The sequence below is a fragment of the Mercenaria mercenaria genome, chromosome 1, assembly GCF_021730395.1.
Source record: "Mercenaria mercenaria strain notata chromosome 1, MADL_Memer_1, whole genome shotgun sequence".
In the NCBI taxonomy this organism is placed as follows: Eukaryota; Metazoa; Mollusca; class Bivalvia; order Venerida; family Veneridae; genus Mercenaria; species Mercenaria mercenaria.
The window spans coordinates 87740724-87766298 of NC_069361.1; the positions used below are offsets into that span (position 1 = coordinate 87740724).

Consider the following 25575-nt stretch of genomic DNA (forward strand, 5'->3'; position numbering starts at 1 on the left):
GAAACAGTTATCAGTACACTAAAAGTATACGTCGTTGTCAATGCTTGTCACGTTAGGGTCATGCGAACGAATAGTCCATTTGAAAATTCAGAGGCTGAGCGCCAAACTTGTCATACATACAGTAATTCGCTACTTAACATCAAGTCGAAAATAAATCAGAGAAATTTTAATCCGAAATGCGCTAGACTGCGCCATTTGAAAATAGATACGGGGGAGCATGCCCCTAGCGAAATCTTCTCAGCAGGCCTACAACTTCAAAATTCTCAGCTACGCCCCTGACGATTACCTTTAACAAAGAACTATAGCTCTTTGCCTTTAAGCATGTAATTTTTTATCATTCGAGCTTGTTAAACTTTTTAAAATAAGGTTTTTAGATTTACAGTTCTGAGTAAAATAGTTATGAGATATGAAAAAAAGTTATAAAAATAATATAAAACCGTGGACATTACTCCTCCCTTTTGGCAGGCGGAGTATAAAGTCTCGTGTTTGGGAGGAGTTTGGACTCAGGGTGCAATGACCCGGAAGTGTAAAGACCTGAATTCATGGGGATTCACGGAAACATGATAGTTTACAGCTGGATACGACCAAAATTGTCGAATTTTATATAAATTTGTTTGTTTGTTTTGGGTTTAACGCCGTTTTTCAACAGTATTTCAGTCATGTAACGGCGGGTAGTTAACCTAACCAGTATTCCTGGATTCTGTACCTAATGGCCTAGGTAATTCTATCTTTTCTTTTTTTTTTTTTTTTTTCTTTTTTAATCACTTTTCTCTTAGTGGTCTCTTACCTCACGAATAAGGTACGAAACACATGGGTACGAAATATTGTTGCACGAATTAACATGGAAACAAAATGGCGGATGAAAACAACTTTTCCGTAATTTGGTAAAAAATGAAAATGCAGTTACTGCCAGTTAGTACTAGCGTAAGTTAAGCAAATTAACATAAGACCGAAACATAGAAACGTGTTGAATGATGATTACATGATTGTTTTTATATCTTTATAAAAGCAGGTGCTCGTTTTTTTTTCGAACCAAAGTTCTGGATGGAGCAGTTTTGGACATAGGCATTCGGCACATTTGTTTGGTCAATAATAATGCTATATATATGTTAAAAACACAAATAAACAGTCGAAGACCTAAAATAAATCCAGCATCCATTTACTATATATTGATTAATTGAAGGTGAACAAATCATTAGTGCTGTATTTCACGGCCACCTTCATTTCACCCTCATTTTTCAACCAAAGAAGATATGGCCAAATGTTCACATGCCAACAACACCCATTGCATATATCTTTAAGTTCCTGAGTACTTTGTTTACATGTTGTCGTTCATTTCTGAGAAATAAGTTTGTAAAAATTGACCAAATTTGACAGTTGCATTAATTAGTCATAAACGATTGTGGTTATGCGACTGCCATGTTTAAACGGGGGAGGACGTATGGTGGTATGCTGTAAGGATTAAATGAGCGAAATGTATCACTGTAACGAAAATGGCGGAAAATTTAAACAGAAAATACACATGGCAGAGATATTTTTGACTGGTAAGTAGGTTTTTGCTTCACAATTCACGAAGTAAATATGCCAGTGCTGTGGCACAAATGTTAATGTGGGTAGTTGAAGTAGAACCATCAATTTTGGTAAATAGGCACAACTACATGAACGGACACATATAACATGCAGAAAAGTGTCATATTTACAGGGGCATAGGGACGATTTGAGCATTGGGGTGGCGGAGGGAGTGGGTTTGGGAGGGGGTATCCCCCTCCTATCAACGGGGTACTGAGAGGCTCCGAGAAAAAAAATGCATGTATCTAGAGTAAATGGTGCAATCTTGCGACTTCTTGGACTGCTCAGTTGCTGTTGAACATACTCGTTTATTTTTGAGTTTTCAACCCTATTTACAGTTTACTGTGTTTAAACACTGTAACAGTGGTCAGGGTTGGCAAAAACCCGGGTTTTAAGCATAATTGCCCAGCCCAGTGGGTAATACTGGGAAAACCCGGGTTTTACTGGGCAATAGTGGTCAATACTTGGCAATATGATATTTCAGTTCAAACTTCAATACATAGTTCAACCCTTTAGTTGACTAACAACCAGATATAGTGATAGCAGTGACACCTGCATGCCTAGTGCTATAATATCTATAAAAATCTATTGAATAGACATTATTATGATAATGATTGAGCAATTATAATATTGAGCAAGATTAGGGGATTAAAGTTAGAACTTAGAAGTGTGAACAACTTAAATCTGGCCATTTTACTCATGAAAATCAGTTTAGATCACATTTTCATTTCTATCATATAACCATAAAACCTAAGGACCCCATGTGGAATTGTTTTAATGTTACTGTGGATGATTAAAAAGACTGCAAAATGTAAAGACTGTGGTTAGTGCCAAAATTTTAAAATACGATTAACTTTCATTAATCAATGTATCCCCTATAATCAGAGTCGGCGGGGCGTGAAAATACACCAACCTTGGTCGTTGCGGATTGTCGATTTTGTACAATACCCTGTCACCAAGGTGATCCATTAAGATGTCAGCGATATGACAAGATTCCATGTACATATCGCTGACATCTTACTTTTAAAAGACAATGTAGCTAAAGAATAGGCTTTGTGTCACAGCACTGGCATATTTATTTCGTGAAATGTAAAGCAGAAACCCACTTACCAGTCAAACATATTTCTGCCATGTGTATTTTCTGTTTAGATTTCCGCCATTTTTAGCTCGACTACTTGAAAAATAAGTAGAGCTATCCTACTCACCACAGTGTCGGCGTTGCCGTCACACCTTGGTTAGGTTTTTTGTACCAGTCCACTTTTTGACAAAGTCTTTGAGATAAAGCTTTGAAACTTTCAACACTTGTTTACCATCATCATGTCCAGTTTTAGGCAAGAGTACATAACTCCATCAAGAATTTTGGCTGAGTTATGGCCCCTTTTAACTTAGAAAGCTTGGTTAAGTTTTTCGTACCAGTTCACATTTTGTGTAAAGTGTTTGACATATGGCTTTGAACCTTTTATCACTTGTTTAATATAACAGTCTCTATCTGTAGGCAAGAATACATAACTCTGTCAACTATTTTGGCTGAATTATGGCCCTTTTTGGACTTGGAAATTGGTACAATTTTTGTACAAGTCTATTTTTTGTCAAAACAAATTGACATATGGCTTTGAAAGTTTGAACAATTGTTTATCATCATGATTTATATTTTTAGGCAAGAGTACATAACTCTGTCAACTATTTTAGCTGAATTATGGCCTGTTTTTGACTTGGAAATTCGTTCAGTTTCCGTACAAGTCCATGTTTTGTCAAAATTATTTGACATATGGCTTTGAAACTTTGAACACTTGTTTATTATCATGATTTCCATCTGTAGGCAAGAGTACATAACTCTGTCAACTATTTTGGCCGAATTATGGCCGTTTTTGGACTTGGAAATTGGTACAATTTTTGTACAAGTCCATGTTTTGTAAAAGCTATTTGACATATGGCTTTGAAAGTTTGAACAATTGTTTATCATCATGATTTGTATTTGTAGGCAAGAGTACATAACTCTGTCAACTATTTTGATGGCCCTTTTTTGACTTGGAAATTTGTTCAGTTTTCGTACAAATCCATATTTTGTCAAAATTATTTGACATATGGCTTTGAAACTTTGTACACTTGTTTATCATCATGATTTCCATCTGTAGGCAAGAGTACATAACTCTGTCAACTATTTTGGCTGAATTATGGCCCTTTTTTGACTTGGAAATTGGTTCAGTTTCATACAAGTCAACGTTTTGTCAAAGCTATTTGACATGTGGCTTTGAAACTTTTAACACTTGTTATCATCATGATTCCGATCTGTAGGCAAGAGTACATAACTCTATCAACTAATTTGGCTAAATTATGGCCCTTTTTGGACTTTGAAATCAGTACCAGTCTGTATTTTGCCTAACCTGTTTTGTCATATGGCTTTGAAACTTTGACCACTTGTTTACCTTCATAGTCTACTTACCTAGGACAAGGACTTTAGCTCAGTTATGACCCTTATTTGGACATAGAAATTAGTTAGGTTTCGCATACCATTTGATATTTTGTCTATTAACTGTTTGATATATGACTTTGAAACTTTGAACACTTGCTTACCAACATAGTCACACATTGCCATATAGTGCAAGACTTATCCAGTTCCACAAATGCAGGTATATTGTTTGTCTTATCTGTTCCTTTTCTTTCGTCTGAAAATCTCTGGTAATATTTTGACCCTATACTTCTGTCAATGCTTCGAATAGTCGAGCACGCTGTCAACAGACAGCTCTTGTTTTGTTACAGCGATACATTTTGCTCACTTAATCCTTACAGCATACCACCATACGTCCTGCCCCCTGACTAAACAGCCATTCAGCAGGTTCCAGAAAAGTCACAAAGTAGCTATATAGCACAATCTGGCTGTATATAGCTAAAAATAACTATAAAACGATAACAGTTGTACAAATATGGCAATATCAAATAGAAAACAGTCATTATACCATCCAATTGTTTTATGTGACAAAGGACAGTCACAAAGAACTGAGACCTGTACCGTCTCAATTTCAATAATGTTGCCAATTTGTGCGATAAATCATTACTAAATTAGTCTTAAGAAACAGTGATTCTCACAAGTGACACATATTCTTTAATGATTTATTGAAAAAAATTCCTACATTTATTGAAAATGGGACATCAAAGATCTTAGTTTAGTGTTCTTTCATCTTGTAAACCATTGGGATGCGATTATGACTATTTTGCATTCGATTTTGACATATTTTGCATTATTCTAGGACCAAATTCCTGGACTGACGTACCATCACATAACTTAAACCTTTTGTTAAAAGAAAGCAAGAACACTTCTGACTATATAATACCATTTATTTTTCGTTTCGGGTAAGTGTGGATTTAAAGACGGTCATAGTAGCATCAAACTTCAAACGTTAAATGGCGAATGAAGTTGAAAATCCTCACAAAGGGAGCGACCAGGGCATGCCTAAAAGAATTTGAACCTTGTTGCGCTAAAACTATGGCACAAGCATTATGCCATAAACTATCCCCGTAACCCTTGGTACGATTAACCAGGTAGAACCAGGCACCCCCTTTGGTACCATGCAAGAACCAGGTACTGTCATGTACCATATATGGACCAGGTACCCCTTTGGTACCATACAAGAACCAGGTACCCCTTTGGTACCATACAAGAGCCAGGTATCCCTTTGATACCATACAATAACCAGGTACACCATGTACCATATATGAACCAGGTACCCCTTTGGTACCATACCAAAACCAGGTACTTCCATGTACCACAAACGAACCAGGTAACTGTTAGTACCAAGGTAACACCATTAGCGCAACATAAACCTAATAACCATAAATGTAAAAAATATAACCTATGTAAATGGTTGAGCAACTATAAGAACGCCTAGCCCTTTTCGCTCTCTGGCCAATTCTTATATGCTCGAAAAAACGAACCAGAAAAATTGAATTTTTGAACCCATGAGTGTCACCAACCCCGTTGAATGGCGGCGGCTGGTCAGGGACCCATGAGTATGCAAAAGAATTTAGTATTTGACATTATTAACAGCTCAGTATGGCATGTCCTCAGTCGCACCCAGATGTAAGAATTTTCCGCCACGAAATAAAAAAGAAACGACTCAAATTTCTTTTTATTTTCCCCAAAATTCTTATAATACAAGTTTTAAAAGGCACTCTCTTAAAGAATCCAAGTAAAATTCCAGACCAACGTCCGAAAGATGAACACCATCGACACGAAAGAAACCCGGTGTCTGCTCATCGATGTCTATTTTAAGGACTTCATCCGCCGAACTGCGCCCGAACTGATTGATCCGTTTACGTTTCGTTTGTATGCTCCTAAATTTATTGTTCGGGACTCCCCATTGAAGCCGTGGTAAAATGTCTGTCCACAGTATTCGGGTCTCAGGAAAGGCTTGTCTTATGTATTCAAAAGAGTCCTTTATAAGTTTGAGTAAGAACTTTACAGAATGTTTGGTCATGTCATTTCCCCCCCCACGTGTATGACAATTACCTTAGGGGAATTCCGAAACAGAGCCGGCAGCTGCATGGCGTGCATAAGGTCCTGCATATCCCATCCCTCTCTTGCACCACCAAGCGATTGACAAATTTTGGTAAGTTCAAATTGACCATGTCTCTGTCACTGGCTCTTGACCCGGCCCAGTAAGGGATAGAGTCCCCGACTACCCAGATATCTGAAAGAGCCATTAAAGAGTGACGTTATTACTGGACATATATGCCTTGTTAGAACCGAATGTATGACTTATATGAAGAAGACCGCCATCTACCTAATTTCATAATGGCGGATCCCGGAATTCCCCTACTAGCTAAGTCAGAAGCCCTGCCAATACGAAAACTGTGAGTTTGAAAATGATTAGCCCTAAACCTGGAATGAGACATGCACTTGCGTAATATAGCCGAAAACTGGTATCGAGTAGCGTGATCACCATTTTTGTGAACAAATAGTGGGCCTTCCAGACTCTGTCTTGCCTTCAAATAGTTTCGTAATGAACAGACGGGACAAACTAGCTTGTTGTTTTCGCACGGTATCCTGATTGTAACCGGGATATGACATTGGTTTGTTTTAAATGAATGCATTGTGATCTGAACCGAATTATTATCTTTGAAAACAATGTCTTTAAACTGAATTGTATTACATTGTGCTCGTGATACAACCATTTCACCAACGCGAAATAATCCGAAAAAGGCTAAACAGAACATGGCCTGGAAAAGCTTGGACTCGTAACCATTATAACAAATAGTAGGTAATAGTCTACACATTTCCTCTAACATGTTAAGAGTAATAGGTGCTCTATTATTGGTTGAAGGGCGTGATCTGTGACAGCCTTCTAAAAGTTTTTTAACAATAAAACATTGTGTAGAATCTTCCCAATTGTTAATTTTGTGGAAAAAAGCTAAACCGGCAACATACGTAGAGATAGTTTTTGCTGAGTAAGATTTTTCAAAGCAATATGTGATAAACAGTGATACATGACTTAACGGAGCTGGCCATAAATTCGGCAAGCTATAGGTTACTCTAAACGAATGAAACCTATTTAAAGCTGTTTTATAAGTCAACGCAGTATTTCTCGCTAATCCTGCAAAAACCAACTTTTTACATCTACTTTGAAGATGTTCCAAAGCATGTTGGGTACTGGTGTCAGGTTCGGGTCTGTGTCTGGAGCCAACACTTTGAACCGGGACAGCTGAAATCGAGACAATGCATCACTTATTTCATTCTTTTTGCCCGGAATATGCGACACCTTAATCAAACAGTTGAAACGAAGGCACAAAACTGTCAGTATTCTAAGTAAAGTCAGTACTGAAGAGGTTTTAGCAGTTTTACTGTTTAAAATATGTACGACTGCTTTGTTGTCGCAATTAAATCGTATTTTCTTGTTTTTTAATTGATTGCCAAAAATGCATAAAGCCGCTACGATAGGGAACAATTCCAAAAACGTTATGTCTTTTGTAAAACCGTTTTCTTTCCAATCTGTGGGCCACCGAGCCTGACACCAGTGACCTTTGAACCAAATGCCGCAGCCAACACCACCTGCACTATCCGCGTTAAATTGTTCGTCATCATTGGAAACCCAGAATTGATCATGAAACACTGACATACCATTAAATCTTTTAAAGAAATGTAGCCATAACTTCAAGTCTGTTTTTATCTCCTTATTGACACGGACATAATGATATGCGCGTTTCACACCCCATATGGAGTTAATCAACTTTCTGCAAAATGGCCTGCCAATCGTAATTGCCCGACAGCAAAAATTCAACGACCCGATTAGGGACTGCATTTCTTTCAAGGTAACTGACTTTTTAGATAATGTGTATTGAATTTTCTGGATGACTTCATGAATTTTTGTTAATGGTATACGAACTTCCATTTTAATTGAGTCCAGTTCTAAACCCAAAAACACAATAACCTGTGTCGGGCCTTCTGTTTTTTCATCTGCCAAAGGCACGCCTAACTCCTGCATAACAAATTGAAATATTCGCATCAAAGCCTCACATGAAAAGTAATCTTTCTGGCCGCCTAGGAAATCATCTAAATAGTGTAGGAGGCGGCCTGATTTCATTTTGCTTTTAACGCAATACTCTAAAAAAATTGAAAATTTTTCAAAAAGACTTGGAGAGATACTACAACCAAATGGTAAGGATTTATCATAATATATTTTGTTTTCAAGCATAAACCCTAAAAGTTCGTAATCTGTTGGATGAATGGGTAATAAATGGAAGGTGTTCCTGATGTCCATTTTAAACAACAAACAATTTTTTCCAAGGCTTTGGATCATTTTAACAGCCTCGTCAAATTCGGTATATTTAACAGAACATAAATTTGGGTCAATGAACTCGTTAATAGACCGACCATCAGGGTATGACATAGGCATAGTACTAGAGCCGATTTACGCAATCGAATACCGCCGGAAGTAGAACATTTATGTCAACACCGGTTTCGTATTTTCACGTGAAAACGGCCGAAAACTGAGAGGTTATCAACAAATTATAAGTTTACGGGTACCATGAGGATTTTTCATGCATTTAAACGGTAAGTATAATGTTTATGGATTATTCAATACAGTATGAAAGTAAACTGTTACGCTTTAAATGGAAATTATGAAAGAAAAGTCGATAAGAATATATTGACTTTCTACTTTCACTTTCATTGTCGCTTTTTAAATTGCCCAAAAATGTTCTTTCTATTAATTTGTTTTTTCTTGTTTTTTGTTTGTAGATACATAATCCTATGGCAAATTAATGTGTGAAGTGACAGCTTATTTAAAGCATCTGTTATTAACTGGGCCTAAGTTTACCGATTTTTCCTTTTAGAGTGACCTTTGACCTTATATTAGCTTATAGTTTGTTCTATGTATTTTAGCTGTAGTCAGAACAGAATGTAATTGAGATACAATGAATTTTCAAAATAAACTGTTGCAAATTGTAGGAAAAGAATAATATAATATATTTATTATAAGTTTTTGAAAATTATATTATAATTACCTCATTTCAGAAAGAAGTACAAGCGAACAGATGACACATTAAAGTGGCAGCAGAAGCTTGAAAAGTTAAATAGAGCAGGGGCAGTCAAAACAGTGGGATAATGCTTCTATGTAATTTCTTTTTAAAAGGCAATTTATACAGGATGGAAGGGTATCTCATACAATGTTTTACAATTTACATGTAGATCTAGTTTTATCTCTCTTTATGATGTTGAGAGTAAACAAGTCAGTGACATCTAATTAACACTTCGTCATGTAAACTATTGACAGTTAATATATATATATATTAGACAACATTTGATAAAATGCAATTGCCTATCAATATTAAAAAGAGCAAACAGTTGACAATTAACAGGCAGGTCATTCTTTAAATGACACCATAAATAAACTTTCATAATTTGTTTTTCTTCAACTTCTGGATTTAGACTGGAAGCCATTCCAAACTATGAACTGGTGAATTATATAAGGAGTCATGTAATGATTATGGATGGGATACATTATATGTTAATGGACAATAATAATTTGAAATAATAATATTTTTTAAGATCAAGGTGTTAAGGTGATTTTATAAAGATGGTGTTATGGTTTTTACATGATGATTGTTAACTGTTCACAGATTTTATCATTTATATATTTCAGAGGGTCCAACATGTCTAGTAAGGCTGACAGAAGTGAAAGATGGTCTGATGGTACAATGATGTACAAATGATACTCTTTAACAAGTTGAACATGTCAAGGGTAATAAAATGCCAGTTATTAAAATTATATTCCCCTAAACATTTAACAGATACACATTGTAAATGTCATTAAAATGATTTTATGAAGTTTCATGAAGGATGGTACAGCCAACCATTTTGAATCGAGAAATTTTGACTTAGGTAAAGATATCTATTCAGACTTCTTATCTCTTAGCCTTTCATATGATACAGAGATAAAAGAACTTCTATTGTCAGCCACTAACCGTGTTTCAAAGCTTTTAAATACACTATAGCATTAACCATTTTGTTTAAATATCTTTTTAATGCAATGTTTTTTTGATTTCTGTCACTTGATGTTTTCAATGGATTAGAGTCCTAATTTAATGTAAAATCTGTAAATTTCAGTAACTGAATTACAAAATATGTAGGAAGCTGTTTCTTTATTTCAGTGTAAAATGTTCTGTGGATTCATATGATGAGAATGCCAGTGTTGATCTGTATGACTTAATTAAACACAGATATTGATACCTTCAGGTAATTGTTTACAATATTCAAAGAGTTACAATGTAATTCAGTTATTGATTTGGTATATATCACTTCTAGAGGCTTGTGTAAAGTTTATTTCACATGAGACCAAGGGTCAAGTATGATATATAAACTTTACACTTACAAAAAGAAATTATACAGTACCAAAACAAAAAGAAATTATACAGTACCAAATAATTACAGACTTATGAATGTAACTTTCCAAATATCTTACATTTTTCTCCTGAAATTAATCAAAAAGGTAAACACAATTCTATTGTTATAAGCTTAAAAAGGTGAATGTAAGATATAAATTATGAAATGTCAAGTAAAAGGTGTGTTTTTTTCAAAGTATTTAAGATATAGAATAAAATATAGCCTGCCATCATAATATTCCAAAATAAAAAGTGTCATACATATATTTTAGGTCAAATAGTAAGGTCAAGTGAGTGACTTAGGGTCACTATTGGCCTCTTCATATATTGTACTAAAATGGGTCTTATACATAAGATATGTTGAAGTTTTATTAATCTAGTAACACTTTTATTCTACCTTATACTCAGAAATATACATATTTTGAATATTAAAGAGCTGCAGACACCTCGAATACAGAGTAACTACAATATGCATTTCTTTCTTCAGATATATACCTGTGAAATCTTCAGTGTCACCGTTCAGCTATTGTTCAAGATCAGTGTCTGCAGCTTGCACAGTTTAGTATAGAGGAGCCTTCTGAATCAACTTTGTTACATATTTGCTGTTATTGTAGGACACGCATGTAGAGAGCAGCAAGTCCTGTTCAGCCGTGCATGTAAATGTGATTCAGAAACTTTGAGAATATGTAAACATTACACTGTTATAATTTTCAAAATACTGTGTCTTGTAGTGTATCAGTACTGTTTTGTCTCAGTTTATAGCACAGTATGTTCACAAATCAAACATAAGACCATAGTGATCAGTATTATTAAAATCATTAATTATTTGTATGGTGACAAAATTTATTTTCATGCAATACCACAATAAAATGATTGATAATTTTCGCTTTTAAAGTTGTAAGTTTAAGGTTGGCATAAATTGTTTTTTTTTTCTTTCATAAATCTAAAAAGTGATTGGTCATTATAACTGCAATATTATTTTAGTATGACAAAGTTTATATTGAACTAAAACACTTATGTAAATTTTTTAACTAATCAATACATTTTCTTCAGTCTTAAAACATTTGTTTATCGTACGTGTCATGGCCCATAACTCCTCCATATTACTTGTGTTTTTGTACTTGTCCTTTTTCATTTCACTGAAGAATAGGTAGAGGTATTGCACATCCATTTTTTAGCATCCTGATTTTGTAAAGTGTTGTATGTAAGGTTTTCTCTCGGAATAATGTCTCATCTAAAGGTGGGGAGAGGTATTGTTTATGCCTTCTCGTCTATCCGCATTAAGCCTGTCTGGCTTAAAGAGGACAAGCTGCTGGCCAGATTTTGATGAAATTTCACAGGACTGATCAGTACCAAGCATAGTGTTGGCATATCGCTTGCATGTTTCGTTTTGATGCACTAAATTGCAGCCATAGCTAAAAATAGAAAAATCTTGTCGGCTTTCACAGGTTAAAACTACTTAACAGATTTTGATGAAACTTCACAGGAGTGATCAGTACCAAGTATTTTTTGCATATCACCAACACTTTCCATTTTGCTGCACAAAATAGCCGCCACAGCTAAAGGTATACATAGGTGGGAGACATGTTTTGTTATAAAAATACCTAAAGCACCTTCCACTTTGTTAATGAAAAATGTAACAAACATCTTACAATTGCAAACTGTAATAATTTGACATTAAATGCACTATCTATAGCTCCATAACTACATTTGGCTTTTTTCATAATTATTGCCCTTTTCTTACCATAGCAATATTTTGTGTAACATGTTACCTCATTAAGCATCATAAGATCAGAAAGTTCTATGACTCAGACATGTTGGCCCTTTTGTACTTGTCATGAGTATGTTTTCAGTATTTTAAATTGTCATTACTTTTTGTTGTGCCAGTTTGCGGAAATGAAGACTTAGTTGTCCAAATGGTGTGCCTGTGCCTGTGCCTGTCCTGATTTGTTTGTCTGGACAATATATTATTGATTAGTCTTCACGAAACTTTGCAGGTTAATTTCCTGAAGTTCCCTGTCAACTTGGATAGTGGCATGGTTACTTTAGAAACACTACAGTGATGTAACCCTGAAACTGAAACTGTTTTATTTGATTAAACGCCTATTTTTACGGAAAACATATTCAATGGCGTTCTACAAATACTTAAAAATACAACAAATAATTAAGATATTTAATGACATATAACATAAATGAGCATAAATATCATTGTGAATAAACTATTTAGTAAGCATTAAAAAAAAAAAAATATTAGAACATTAAGATACGATAACCACTGTACTAGTCAAACGTTTTGTATTTCAGATTTTATATCACATTACAGGCTACTGGTCTTCAGCAGCCTCCATAAAACTTTCATTAAAGTTTCCAAAAATGTTGTATTTTGATTTGAACTGGCATTATTCAAACAGTAAGAAGTAGTACTATAAGGCAACATGTGACCTCTTTTCCAGTACTTTTTGATTTTCTCTGTTACTATGAAATTGCCTTTTTCTAGAAATTGGTTGGCTTATTTTTGATGATCTTATGTTTTTAATCAATTGTGGCTATGTTCTTTATCTCATGAAAAGTTCCATTTTTGTATAATTCATATTTTTTACTGTCAACAAAGTGCAATACCACATACTTATCACTTTCATTAACATACCTGTACTATTTTCATAAAACATTATATAAATCATTATATTTCATATAAACAGAATTAAATAAATATTTAAGAACATCAGTGTTTTCTTTGATTGCTACATGAAACAGACCATAGGTCAATTTAGGGTCAATTCTGACACTTTATATGCAAATTGATAAGGGAGATAACTAGTACTGTCTTAAGTAACCAATATTTAGTTACACAGTTACCTTTCCTTTACACAGGTAGGACTATCTGTTGTTGATCATCTTTTGAACATTATCCATTACTGATGACAGAACATTGAAAATAAAAGTTGTTGTATCATGCAATGACATCATATATGACAATATTTACTTTTTTATTCCATTTTTTAAATATTCTTTAAATTAGGTACAATGCCTATATGACAGGTGATGAATTAACCTGTATTCACCTGGTGTTTTCTTTGGCACGACGCCAATAGGCGAAATTTGTAAGTTTTCTAACGGTGAAGTAGTGAAAGGGCCAGCTACACGCCCCGCATTGATTTCTTTTTGAATTTTCTTTTTTGCAACTTCATGTAGTACTTTTATGGATTTAAGATTTTTTGACCAACGTGCTTGGCGAGGACCAGAATAATTTATTTTAAACCCAAACTTAAAACCGTTAAGGAGAATATCTGCATCGGCTGATTATATAATTTCAACCAGGATTCCAGGGCATGGATATTTACAGGAGAGAATGCTAGCTGGTTTTCGTGCTCTACAGGTAAAACTTTAGTTTTTGCTTGTGCCTCGTTGGAAGCGTGCACGACCCCGCTCGCGCCCGGTTCCAAAGGCCCGAAAGGAACTAGATTGCCCGGTTTGTGAAGTTTTGTCGCCTAACTTCTCCTGCAATAATACATTTTGCGCGGTTTGAGGCTTCGAGCCTGTATAGCAATTCAAAATCGGGTGAGAGCGCCCACAGTGGTAACACACATGCCTAAACTTACAGTTCTGCCAGTTGCAAGAGCCTTTATTGAACGCTACACAAACATTTGCAGGTTTTTGCGCTGCTGGCGCTAGGTTCATGGTAACTTCGCTTCTAAAAGGCAAGCATCTAATCCAGAGGTCCTGATTGATAATAGCCCATGAAGAGGGCATAACGGCCTGACGTAAGCAAAACTGCTGGTCATAAATCTTCCAAAACTTGCCCCCATGCCGAGACGCGCATTCACGAATGATGAAGGAATAGTGTAATAGTTCATGAATTTTGTCAGGATGAACCGAGAGGTATATCGATTGAACCAATGTCGTCTTTACACTCGTTCGGACGACATTCTATCGTACCGATGTTTGAAAGTTTTAAAGTGCTACCGGAAGTGAATTCCGCAAGTTCCACCGCACCCTTCAAAAGTAATGCTAAATTTACGTATTCACCCCTACATATTTTCTGTTTTAGACTTGAGGGAACATGCAAAGTGATATCGTCCTGGGGTAAACGTGTTATATTAATATTTTGCATCATTGAACTCGAGGCGAACGAAGCTTCGTCAATGAGTAATGGAGTCTCAATTCCTTGGTTTGCAATAGGCCTTTCGCGGTCCGAAGTACCGCAATTTGAAGCAAAATTCTCACCGGGCACATTCGCCCGAGTACTACATTCAGGAACAGCATTTCCAGACTATCTATTCTGAATGTCTGCCGACACTTGAGACTCGCGAATAATTTGTTGGAAATCAATAACATTACCTCTGTCTTCCTCTGTGCCATCATCTGGCGCCGGTCTGCGGCGTTTCTCTCGACCCTGGGCCTGGGCCCTTGTCTCCACCCTACGCTTAGCACCTCTGCCACGTGGCATTTCTTTAGCTAGTTTGCAGAATACGACTTGTTCGTTCAACGTGCTCGTGCTGAATGGCCAATACGGAAGTATAGTAAACACGTGACCTTTTTTTTTTTTTTTTTAAATTTTATTTAAATTATCGTCTGCTACGAAATTTCGCGATACTAGCCATAGCAATGATGCAGCGTTGTGGCAACTAAACCTAAACTATAACTAAACCATACTTTCGGATTTAGGCCAGAATAAACAAGATTAATAGAAAGAATTAATCTCTGTTATTGTTATTGGTTTTGTAGCTAATTCTGTATATAGCTAGATTTAGCTATATTGCTAATTTATGACATTTCTGGGACCTGTTTAGAAGCTAGGTCTACAAATCAGATGCAACCACATACATGTAAGTTATAACAAATACTTATAATTCATAAAAGCTTCTCTTACCTGGCATGTGCCTTGCGAATGAAATATGACTTTGTTATAAATATTGTTCATTTTTGAGAGAATCGGAACGTTTGTTTTTTTAGCTCACCTGAGCAATGCTCAGGTGAGTTTTTCTGATCGCTCGATGTCCGGCGTCTGTCGTCCGTCGTCTGTCGTCTGTCGTCCGTCGTCTGTCAACATTTAGCTTGTGTATGCGATAGAGGCTGTATTTTTCAATTAATCTTCATGAATATTGGTCAGAATGATAACCTTGATGAAATCTAGGCCGAGTTCGAAAATGGGTCATCTCGGGTCAAAAACTAGGTCACTAGGTCAAATCAAAGAAAAACCTTGTGTATGCGATAGAGGCTGTATTTTTCATTTAATCTTCATGAATATTGGTCAGAATGATAACTTTGATGAAATCTAGGCCGAGTTCGAAAATGGGTCATCTCGGGTCAAAAACTAGGTCACTAGGTCAAATCAAAGAAAAACCTTGTGTATGCGATAGAGGCGGTATTTTTCAATTAATCTTCATGAATATTGGTCAGAATGATAACCTTGATGAAATCTAAGCGGAGTTCGAAAATGGGTCATCTCGGGTCAAAAACTAGGTCACTAGGTCAAATCAAAGAAAAACCTTGTGTATGCGATAGAGGCTGTATTTTTCAATTCTTCTTCATTAATATTGGTCAGAATGATAACCTTGATGAAATCTAGGCCGAGTTCGAAAATGGGTCATCTTGGGTCAAAAACTAGGTCACTAGGTCAAATCAAAGAAAAACCTTGTGTATGCGATAGAGGCTGTATTTTTCAATTGATCTTCATGAATTTTGGTCAGAATGATTGCCTTGATAAAATTTAGGCCGAGTTCGAAAACGGATCATCTCGGGTCAAAAACTAGGTCACTAGGTCAAATCAAAGAAAAACCTTGTGTATGCGATAGAGGCGGTATTTTTCAATTGATCTTCATGAATCTTGGTCAGAATGATTACCTTGATGAAATTTAGACCAAGTTCGAAAATGGGTCATCTGGGGTCAAAAACTAGGTCACTAGGTCAAATCAAAGAAAAACCTTGTGTATGCAATAGAGGCTGTATTTTTCAACTGATCTTCATGAAATTTAGCCAGAATGATTACCTTGATGAAATCTAGGCCGAGTTCGAAAATGGGTCATCTGGGTAAAAAACTAGGTCACTAGGTCAAATCGAAGAAAAACATTGTGTATGCAATAGAGGATGTATTTTTCAATTGATCTTCATGAAATTTGGTCAGAATGATTGCCTTGATGAAATCTAGGTCAATTTTGAATATGGGTTATCTGAGGTCAAAAACTAGGTCACTAGGTCAAATTAAAGAAAAATCTTGTGTATGCGATAGAGACTGTTTTTTTTAATTGATTTTTATGAAATTTGGTCAGGTTGATTGCCTTAATGAAATCTAGGTCGAATTTGAATATGGGTCATCTGAGGTCAAAAACTAGGTCACTTGGTCAAATCAAAGAAAAAACTTCTGTATGTGATAGAGGCTGTATTTTTCAGTTGATCTTCATGAATTTTGGTCAGAATGATTGCCTTGATAAAATCTAGGTCGAGTTTGAACATGGGTCATCTAGGGTCAAAACCTAGGTCATGTCTAAGAAAATGCTTGTTTTATCACAAGAGACCAATTTTTTGGTCCAATCTTAATGAAAATTGGTCAGAATATTTGTTTCCCTGAAATCACTAGGTCAAACATGTTTTACACTGTTATGGAGTGTTTCTTAGGTGAGCGACCTAGGGCCATCTTGGCCCTCTTGTTTGGTTTTTCTTGTTCAAATATCTGAAGGGAGTAACTCTTACGTTACTGCGATCGGAAAAACGAAAGTGAACATGACTTGAAACAAATTAAAACTACATTCGTTAAAGGTGTGCAAGGTAAGCATAGCTTTATAAATTATAAGTCTTTAATGTAACTTACACGCATGTGGCTGTATTTTATTTGAAGAAATTTTGAATTGCTGTTTAGTCATGACATTTGCATATCATACAATTGTTTACGACTAACACAGTTGTCAAATTTTGTCAATTTTACAAACATTTGGCCATATCTTGATGATTGGTGCTTTTGGATTTTTTTTTTCATTGAGATGGGACCCATATTATTTGTCAGGGACAGATTTAAAAGTTATGAGTCCCTAAAAACATTATTTAGATATATCTTAAATTATTACTGAGAATCATATACCAGTATTTGTTAAAACCATAGGTGATAGTTCAGTTTTTCTGTAATATCTTTTTAGCAGGACTAGGCTAAGTGAAATGATTATTGTTATCACCCATTCATCAGTGTCCTCATCACAAAAACATTTGCATGTAAGCAGATTTCTTAGAAACTACAAGGCTGAATGCTTCAATTTCCACACTTTAAGTATTTAGCATTAAGAAGATGGCCCTTTAGGGCAAGTTTTAAGTTTACAAAATTATTTGCCTTATTAACTTATGAATTTTGTTAATTTTGATTAAAAGTTTTGCATGTAAGATAAAGAAGGTTTATCCCAATTCTTTCAAGTTTCACACAAGTCTTTGGCATCATGAGTTGATCTCACATGGCCAGTTTCATAACACTCGATTATATTAAAATAGTAACCATTTTTAACATAGAAATTTTGTGAAAGTTTTGCATGTAAGCATGTTTCTCAGAAACTACTTGATAAAATTTTTTCAAACTCAACACAAATCTTTTGCATCGTGATTTGATTTCTCCTGGCAGATTTCATTCATAACTTACTTAGATTTTGCCAAAATTGTGCTTGTTTTAAACTTAGAAACTTTGTTGAAAGTTTTGCATGTACGTATGTTTCACAGGAATTATTGTACTGAACATGCTGAATGCTTAAAAAATCTTCATAAATTATTGCATCGTGAATTGACCACTCTGGGCCAGGTTTCTTGACTCCAATATAGTCACTGTCTTTAGCAGAATGTTACTGGATATTTAGTTACTGCCTTAGGCAGATTGCTACTATAGATATAGTCACTGCCTTTAGTGGATGGATATTGGATATGTAGTGATTGCCTTTGTCAGATGGATACTGAAGATGTAGTCACTGTTTTCAGCAGATGGATACTGGAGTTTCAGGCACTGCCTTTAGTGGATGGATACTGAAAATGTAGTCACTGCCTTTAGCAGATTGTTACTGAAAATGTAGGCACTGCCTTTAGCAGATTGTTACTGGAGATATAGGCACTGCCTTTAGTGGATGGATACTGAAAATGTAGTCACTGCCTTTAGCAGATTGTAACTGAAAATGTAGTCACTGCCTTTAGCAGATTGTTACTGCCTCTAGCATTTATGCATACTAGAAATATAGTCATTGCCTTTAGCAAATTGTTTCTGGAGATTTAGTTACTGCCTTTAGTGCTTGGATACTGGAAAAGTAGTCCCTGCCTTTAGTGGATGGATATTGGAGATGTAGTACTTGCCATTGGAGAAGTACTTACTGCCTTCAGCAGTTTGATACTGAAGTTGTAGTCATTGCCTTTAGTGGATAAATATTTGAGATGTAGTCACTGCATTTAGCAGGTGGTTATCGGAGATGTTGCCATTGCCTTTAGAAGATAGTTAATGGAGTTGTAGTCACTGCCTTTAGTTTTTATTTATCAAAGTGTCAAAGAACTGTCTTGAGTGTATAATGGAAGTGACTCTGTATAATTATACAGATAATACGCTGGTAGTTACTTCTTTAAATCATTAACAGTTCTGTTTTCTTCTTGTGTATTTTCAGATGAAACAAGTGACTTGATCAGTTATACCTCTAAATCAAAGCCCATGCACAATGCCAGCCTTCATTGCCCCCATAGAGCATACACGGGCGGCCTTCTTAAAGCACCCAGATGGACTGAGGTTTGGCAATTTTGAAGGGGTAGTACATTTACCACCTGTGCCTGTGGATAGAAAGCAGGTGTCCCGGAGTTTCTCCACTCTCAACAATCAGCAGATATACAAGACTGTATGTGAGTGGTATGAAGTCTGGAGACCATGGCAACAGAAAGTCTTATTGTGTGGCATTGTGGACAGGTAATTAAAAACTCAGTGTTTTATTAAACGATTTACTGTTTATTTAAACAGTGTACATTATAACAGTCGGACATACTGATATGTCAAACAGTAAGAAGATTTATGATTAAATTGCTGGGAAAAATTTTTTTCCTTCTTTTGTTTTTTAGTTACAGCAGAAAATAAGAATCTGTTAAAGAATAAAGACGATATAATTTTTAATTGTGTTTTACACTCTCTGTCATTGTAAATTTGCACTGATATATTGTTTAGCTATAGCTTACATAAGTATATTTAAAACATTGTCATAGTTATGTAAGGACCTTGCTGTATATTTTGAAGTGTTTGAGTATTATGAACAAATACAGTTGATGTACTAGAAAGAAATACAAGTAGAGGAGATTAAGTTACATAACTTTTGATAAATTAATAGCTGTTTTCTTGGCTGTTATATTAAACAGATAAAACTACAATTTATTTCTTATTTTTAGCTCACCTGTCACAAAGTGACAAGGTGAGCTTTTGTGATCGCGCGGTGTCCGTCGTCTGTCCGTGCATCAGTGCGCCCGTGCCTCCGTAAACTTTTACTTGTGACCACTCTAGAGGTCACATTTTTTGTGGGATCTTTATGAAAGTTGGTCAGAATGTTCATCTTGATGATATCTAGGTCAAGTTCGAAACTGGGTCACGTGCCATCAAAAACTAGGTCAGTAGGTCTAAAAATAGAAAAACCTTGTGACCTCTCTAGAGACCATATATTTCACAAGATCATCATGAAAATTGGTCAGAATGTTCAACTAGATGATATCTAGGTCAAGATTGAAACTGGGTCACGTGCCTTCAAAAACTAGGTCAGTAGGTCAATTAATAGAAAAACCTTGTGACCTCCCTAAAGGCCATATTTTTCATTGGATCTGTATGAAAGTTGGTCTGAATGTTCATCTTGATGATATCTAGGTCAAGTTCGAAAGTGGGTCACATGCGGTCAAAAACTAGGTCAGTAGGTCTAAAAATAGAAAAACCTTGTGACCTCTCTAGAGGCCATATATTTCATGAGATCTTCATGAAAATTGGTCAGAATGTTCACCTTGATGATATCTAGGTCAAGTTTGAAAGTGGGTCACGTGCCTTCAAAAACAAGTTCAGTAGGTCAAATAATAGAAAAACCTTGTGACCTCGCTAGAGGCCATATTTTTCATGGGATCTGTATGAAAGTTGGTCTGAATGTTCATCTTGATGATATCTAGATCAAGTCCGAAAGTGGGTCACGTGCCATCAAAAACTAGGTCAGTAGGTCAAATAATAGAAAAACCTTGTGACCTCTCTAAAGGCCATATTTTTCATGGGATCTGTATGAAAGTTGGTCTGAATGTTCATCTTGATGATATCTAGATCAAATTTAAGGTGGGTCACGTGCCTTCAAAAACTAGGTCAGTAGGTCAAATAATAGAAAAACCTTGTGACCTCACTAAAGGCCATATTTTTCATGGGATCTGTATGAAAGTTGGTCTGAATGTTCATCTTGATGATATCTAGGTCAAATTTGAAACAGGGTCATGTGCGGTCAAAAACTAGGTCAGTATGTCTAAAAATAGAAAAACCTTGCGACCTCTCTAGAGGCCATACTTGTAAATGGATCTCCATAAAAATTGGTCAGAATGTTCATCTTGATGATATCTAGGTCAAGTTCGAAAGTGGGTCACGTGCCATCAAAAAGTAGGTCAGTAGGTCAAATAATGAAAAAACAATGTGACCTCTGTAGAGGCCATATTTTTCATGGGATCTATATGGAAGTTGGTCTGAATGTTTATCTTGATGATATCTAGGTCAAGTTTGAAACTGGGTCACGTGCCATCAAAAACTAGGTCAGTAGGTCTTGAAATAGAAAAACCTTGTGACCTCTCTAGAGGCCATACCCTTGAATGGATTTTCATGAAAATTGGTCAGAATGTTCACCTTGATAATATCTAGGTCAAGTTTGAAACTGGGTCACGTGCCTTAAAAAACTAGGTCAGTAGGTCAAATAATAAAAAAACCTTGTGACCTCTCTAGAGGCCATACTTTTCATGGGATCTGTATGAAAGTTGGTCTGAATGTTTATCTTGATGATATCTAGGTCAAGTTTGAAACTGGGTCAACTTTGTTTAAAAACTAGGTCAGTAGGTCTAAAATTAGAAAAATCTTTTGACCTCACTAGAGGCCATATTTTTCAATGAATCTTCATGAAAATTGATCTGAATGTTCACCTTGATGATATCTAGATCAGTTTCGAAACTGGGTCACGTGCGGTCAAAAACTAGGCCAGTAGGTATAAAAATAGAAAAACCTTGTGACCTCTCTAGAGGCCATATTTTTCATGAGATCTTCATGAAAATTAGTGAGAATGTTCACCTTGATGATATCTAGGTAAAGTTCAAAACAGGGTCACGTACCTTCGAAAACTAGGTGAATAGGTCAAATAACAGAAAAACCTTGTGACCTCTCTAGAGACCATATTTTTCAATGGATCTTCGTGAAAATTGGTCAGAATTTTTATCTTGATAATATCTAGGTCAAGTTCAAAACTGGGTCACATGAGCTCAAAAACTAGGTCACTATGTCAAATAATAGAAAAAACGACGTCATACTCAAAACTGGGTCATGTGGGAAGAGGTGAGCGATTCAGGACCATCATGGTCCTCTTGTTTAAATTCAGGTGTTCTGTGCGGCAAGTGGATATGCTGGCAACCACACTAGAACCAATCCGTCACAGAGACTACACCGTAGCAGTAAAACATCATTACCCCTCCACCCCACTGAAACATATCCAGGATAAACAGGGCAGGAAGAAAAAGAAGAAAAAGGTGAAAAAGAAAACTGTACGGAAGGAAGGTAATGAATATCAAAGATCACTTAATGTTGACGGAACTTTAGCTGGTGCTGTGACTCCGGAATCTGTTATTGATACCAACCAGGAAATCCTTGCCTCACATGATCAGAAAGACTTTGAAGATAAACTTGCTGATGGTAAAACACATCAGAAGAAACAGTTATCTACCATACCACAAGAGAAAACAAAGGAGTTTACTAATGTTGACGATGAATTCAGTGATATTGACTCTTATGCTGATTCTATAGCTAAAAGGATCATAGAAGAATCCATTCCAAAGACTGTACAAGTGTTTGAACCATCTGAACTTTATGCTCAGGACCTTGCAAGTAGCATAATGCAACAGGCAATGGCCCATGTTGTTGATCACATGGATGAAAGAGAGAAATCTATTCAGAGCAAAATAGAAAAGACAAGACTACCAGAATTAGAATCTGAACAGCCTGGCCACATTGATGGCCCCAAACCAAATGAAAAACGAAAGGAAGAAGTCCCAGTAACTGAAGCAAAGGATGCTACTGCAGTAGTACCACTGCCCAAGCATCACCATAGTCAGAGTTATAAAGACAACTACACAGAGACAACTGTAACAGTAGCAGAAGAGAAACCAGTGGATATGTCAGTTCTAGACAAATACAGGAAGTAAGTTAGAAATAGACTTTTACATTTATCTTGTCATTTGATAGAACATCACATATCAATAGGTGTTTATCTGGCTTTAGCTCATATGTGCTGCATTGTTAGCTCAACCGTTTTAAGAACAGGTAGAGCTGTTGCACTCACTCATTCATCAGTGTCCACATCCTCGTCCCAATTTGGTTTGAGCTTTGTGTGTAAGCTGATATCTCAGTGACCACTTGTAGGAATGGATCAGATCTTAACACTCTTGTTCACTGTGTTGATCTGATAAATTGATTGAAACTTCATGCACTTGTTCACTATGATGATATGACTTGCAGTGCACAGGTCCCTTAATTTTGTTTTACCTCTTCACAAAGTAATGCCCTTTTTTTTTTTTTGGTATTCATCAGTTTAACTAATAACTTAACTAGTAACATGGGTTGTGAATAGTAAAGTGTTGCTGTCCTCCAACAACTCTTTTGATTGCTATTTAATAATAAGAATGGTGTTGCTTGTATCTTAAACTTGATTTACATATAGACTTTTACTCCACTTCTTTAATTAAATATACAGCCTTTCTATGACTCAAAGTAGCCTTGTTTTACAAATGTGTTAGATACATAGATTCAGAACACTATATTTTCAGCTGAATAACAAGTTAAGCTGTAAACAAAAGTAATTCTTTAATTATTCAATTATTAACTATAGTTTATAAACATCAAAATTGAATATGTTTCAATTATAAACACATTGTATTTATTTTATAACTCCAAAATAAATGACTCAAAACAAACGTGTAACACTTGTTTTTTATTCTGTCTAATACTTTGCTTTTAGGGAATATACAATATCAGAATCCAATACATTAATCATTGATACAACAATTAAAGAGTGGCATGTTGTGGTCACTCAATAAATCTGTCGGGGTGCCCCGCCAGATTGTTAGAAATTCCGTCGACCGAAAGGAGACCGGACGATTGCTTTAACATCAACGCTATCAAAGTAGGAAATTAATATGGTGGCATGACCTTGACAGCTATTGGAGCGGTTCACTATACAGCTAAGCAACGCGATGCTAGTTTAATACCGATGCGACACTTTGGTATCACCCAGGCCAACTATAACGGACACAAAGGCTATGATTTCATCAGGCAAAGCTAAGTAGATATTGTCTCAGTACTAGGACAATACCTATGCAACAACATTATTATGCAAACGTCGGACTGATACAGCAATTATAAACAGCAATACTACGTCAGCAGCCATAAAACAACAACAGCAATACTACGGCAACAGCAATACTACGTTAACAGCTATGTAATCCACGCATTAGCCACCGGACAAAATATTTCGCGCTACCCGGATTGTAGATCCCCGACCCGCGCGGGTGCCCGGCGCCTGATCAGAAACCTGAATCCGAGAAACATTTAGATTCATGATCTTAATTTTGGCGACTACTAACATTCAGATTTTAACAAAAATATAACACATTCGGTCACCCTCCGATCGACAGAATTTTTTCGGCTAAGATATATATATGTACAGACAGTTAAATGAGTGACTTAGTTCATAGATCTTATAATTATCCTTAAGAAGATGCCTGTTTTTAAAGTTACTTCTGTTACACACTAAACAAAAAGTAATAATATTTCACAATTAACGTTTTTCAGCTATAACAAACTTATATTGTCTTTGACACTGCACGGCACGGAATATATGAAGTCACGTATAGTAAAAACATACTGCACCAAATGAAGTTCATGATTTAAATCCAAATGAATGCTTAAATGTTAATAGATTTTATCTCTCATGGACACATGTTCTTCTGAGCACATCCGATTCATCTCTGCAGTTTAACGTCATGCATCAACATTTGACTGGATTGTGTGTGACGTCATTATCTCCTAATCTCAGTTCAACAGCAACTTCCTGGAACATACAAACTAACAAAAACAGTAAATTTGTTCAAAACAACTTTATGATTAAACTATTACTAAACATTAATGTTGTTAAAATCAACAGAAAAGTTTGGGGTGTGGCGGGTGGGTTAAAGTTTAGAGTGTCGTACTAGACTTCTGTCTTGTGAAAATTCGACTGAGACATTACACGTGTGCTCGAGTTTTTCTTTACATAGACTGGTTCCCACATACTACGCTCAAAAGATCAAAATAAAACAAGCCGGGAATCAAAACCGGTTTTGTGACTACAAGCGTGACAATCGCTCTGCAGTGGCGTAGCTAGTATTACAATGGAACACTATTTTTCGCAAAAATAAAATGAATTATTTTTATTCAAAATAATTTTAATTATTTTATAACTCCAAAATAAATGACTCAAAACAAACGTGTAACACTTGTTTTTTATTCTGTCTAATACTTTGCTTTTAGGGAATATACAATACCAGAATCCAGTACATTAATCATTGATACAACAATTAAAGAGTGGCATGTTGTGGTCACTCAATAAATCTGTCGGGGTGCCCCGCCAGATTGTTAGAAATTCCGTGGACCGAAAGGAGACCGGACGATTGCTTTAACATCAACGCTATCAAAGTAGGAAATTAATATGGTGGCATGACCTTGACAGCTATTGGAGCGGTTCACTATACAGCTAAGCAACGCGATGCTAGTTTAATACCGATGCGACACTTTGGTATCACCCAGGCCAACTATAACGGACACAAAGGCTATGATTTCATCAGGCAAAGCTAAGTAGATATTGTCTCAGTACTAGGACAATACCTATGCAACAA

At 35.9% G+C, this 25575-nt stretch overlaps 1 protein-coding gene across 6 annotated transcripts in view; it reads left to right on the top strand.

The window, feature by feature from the left end:
• The first annotated feature begins 506 nt into the window (after positions 1–506).
• LOC123531449 (uncharacterized) overlaps positions 507–25575 on the top strand; it is a 107208-nt gene continuing 82139 nt past the window's right edge. For 2 of the 6 annotated variants that reach the window (XM_045312425.2, XM_045312452.2), the window contains exons 1-3: positions 508–924; positions 19062–19354; positions 22029–22844. In XM_045312425.2, coding sequence (XP_045168360.2) covers positions 19113–19354; positions 22029–22844 — 1058 coding nt within the window. In that variant the 5' untranslated portion in view covers positions 508–924; positions 19062–19112. Of the gene's footprint in view, positions 925–19061; positions 19355–22028; positions 22845–25575 lie in introns of all 6 variants that reach the window. The other 4 variants (XM_045312460.2, XM_053553365.1, XM_045312433.2 and 1 more) reach the window with 3 other exon arrangements.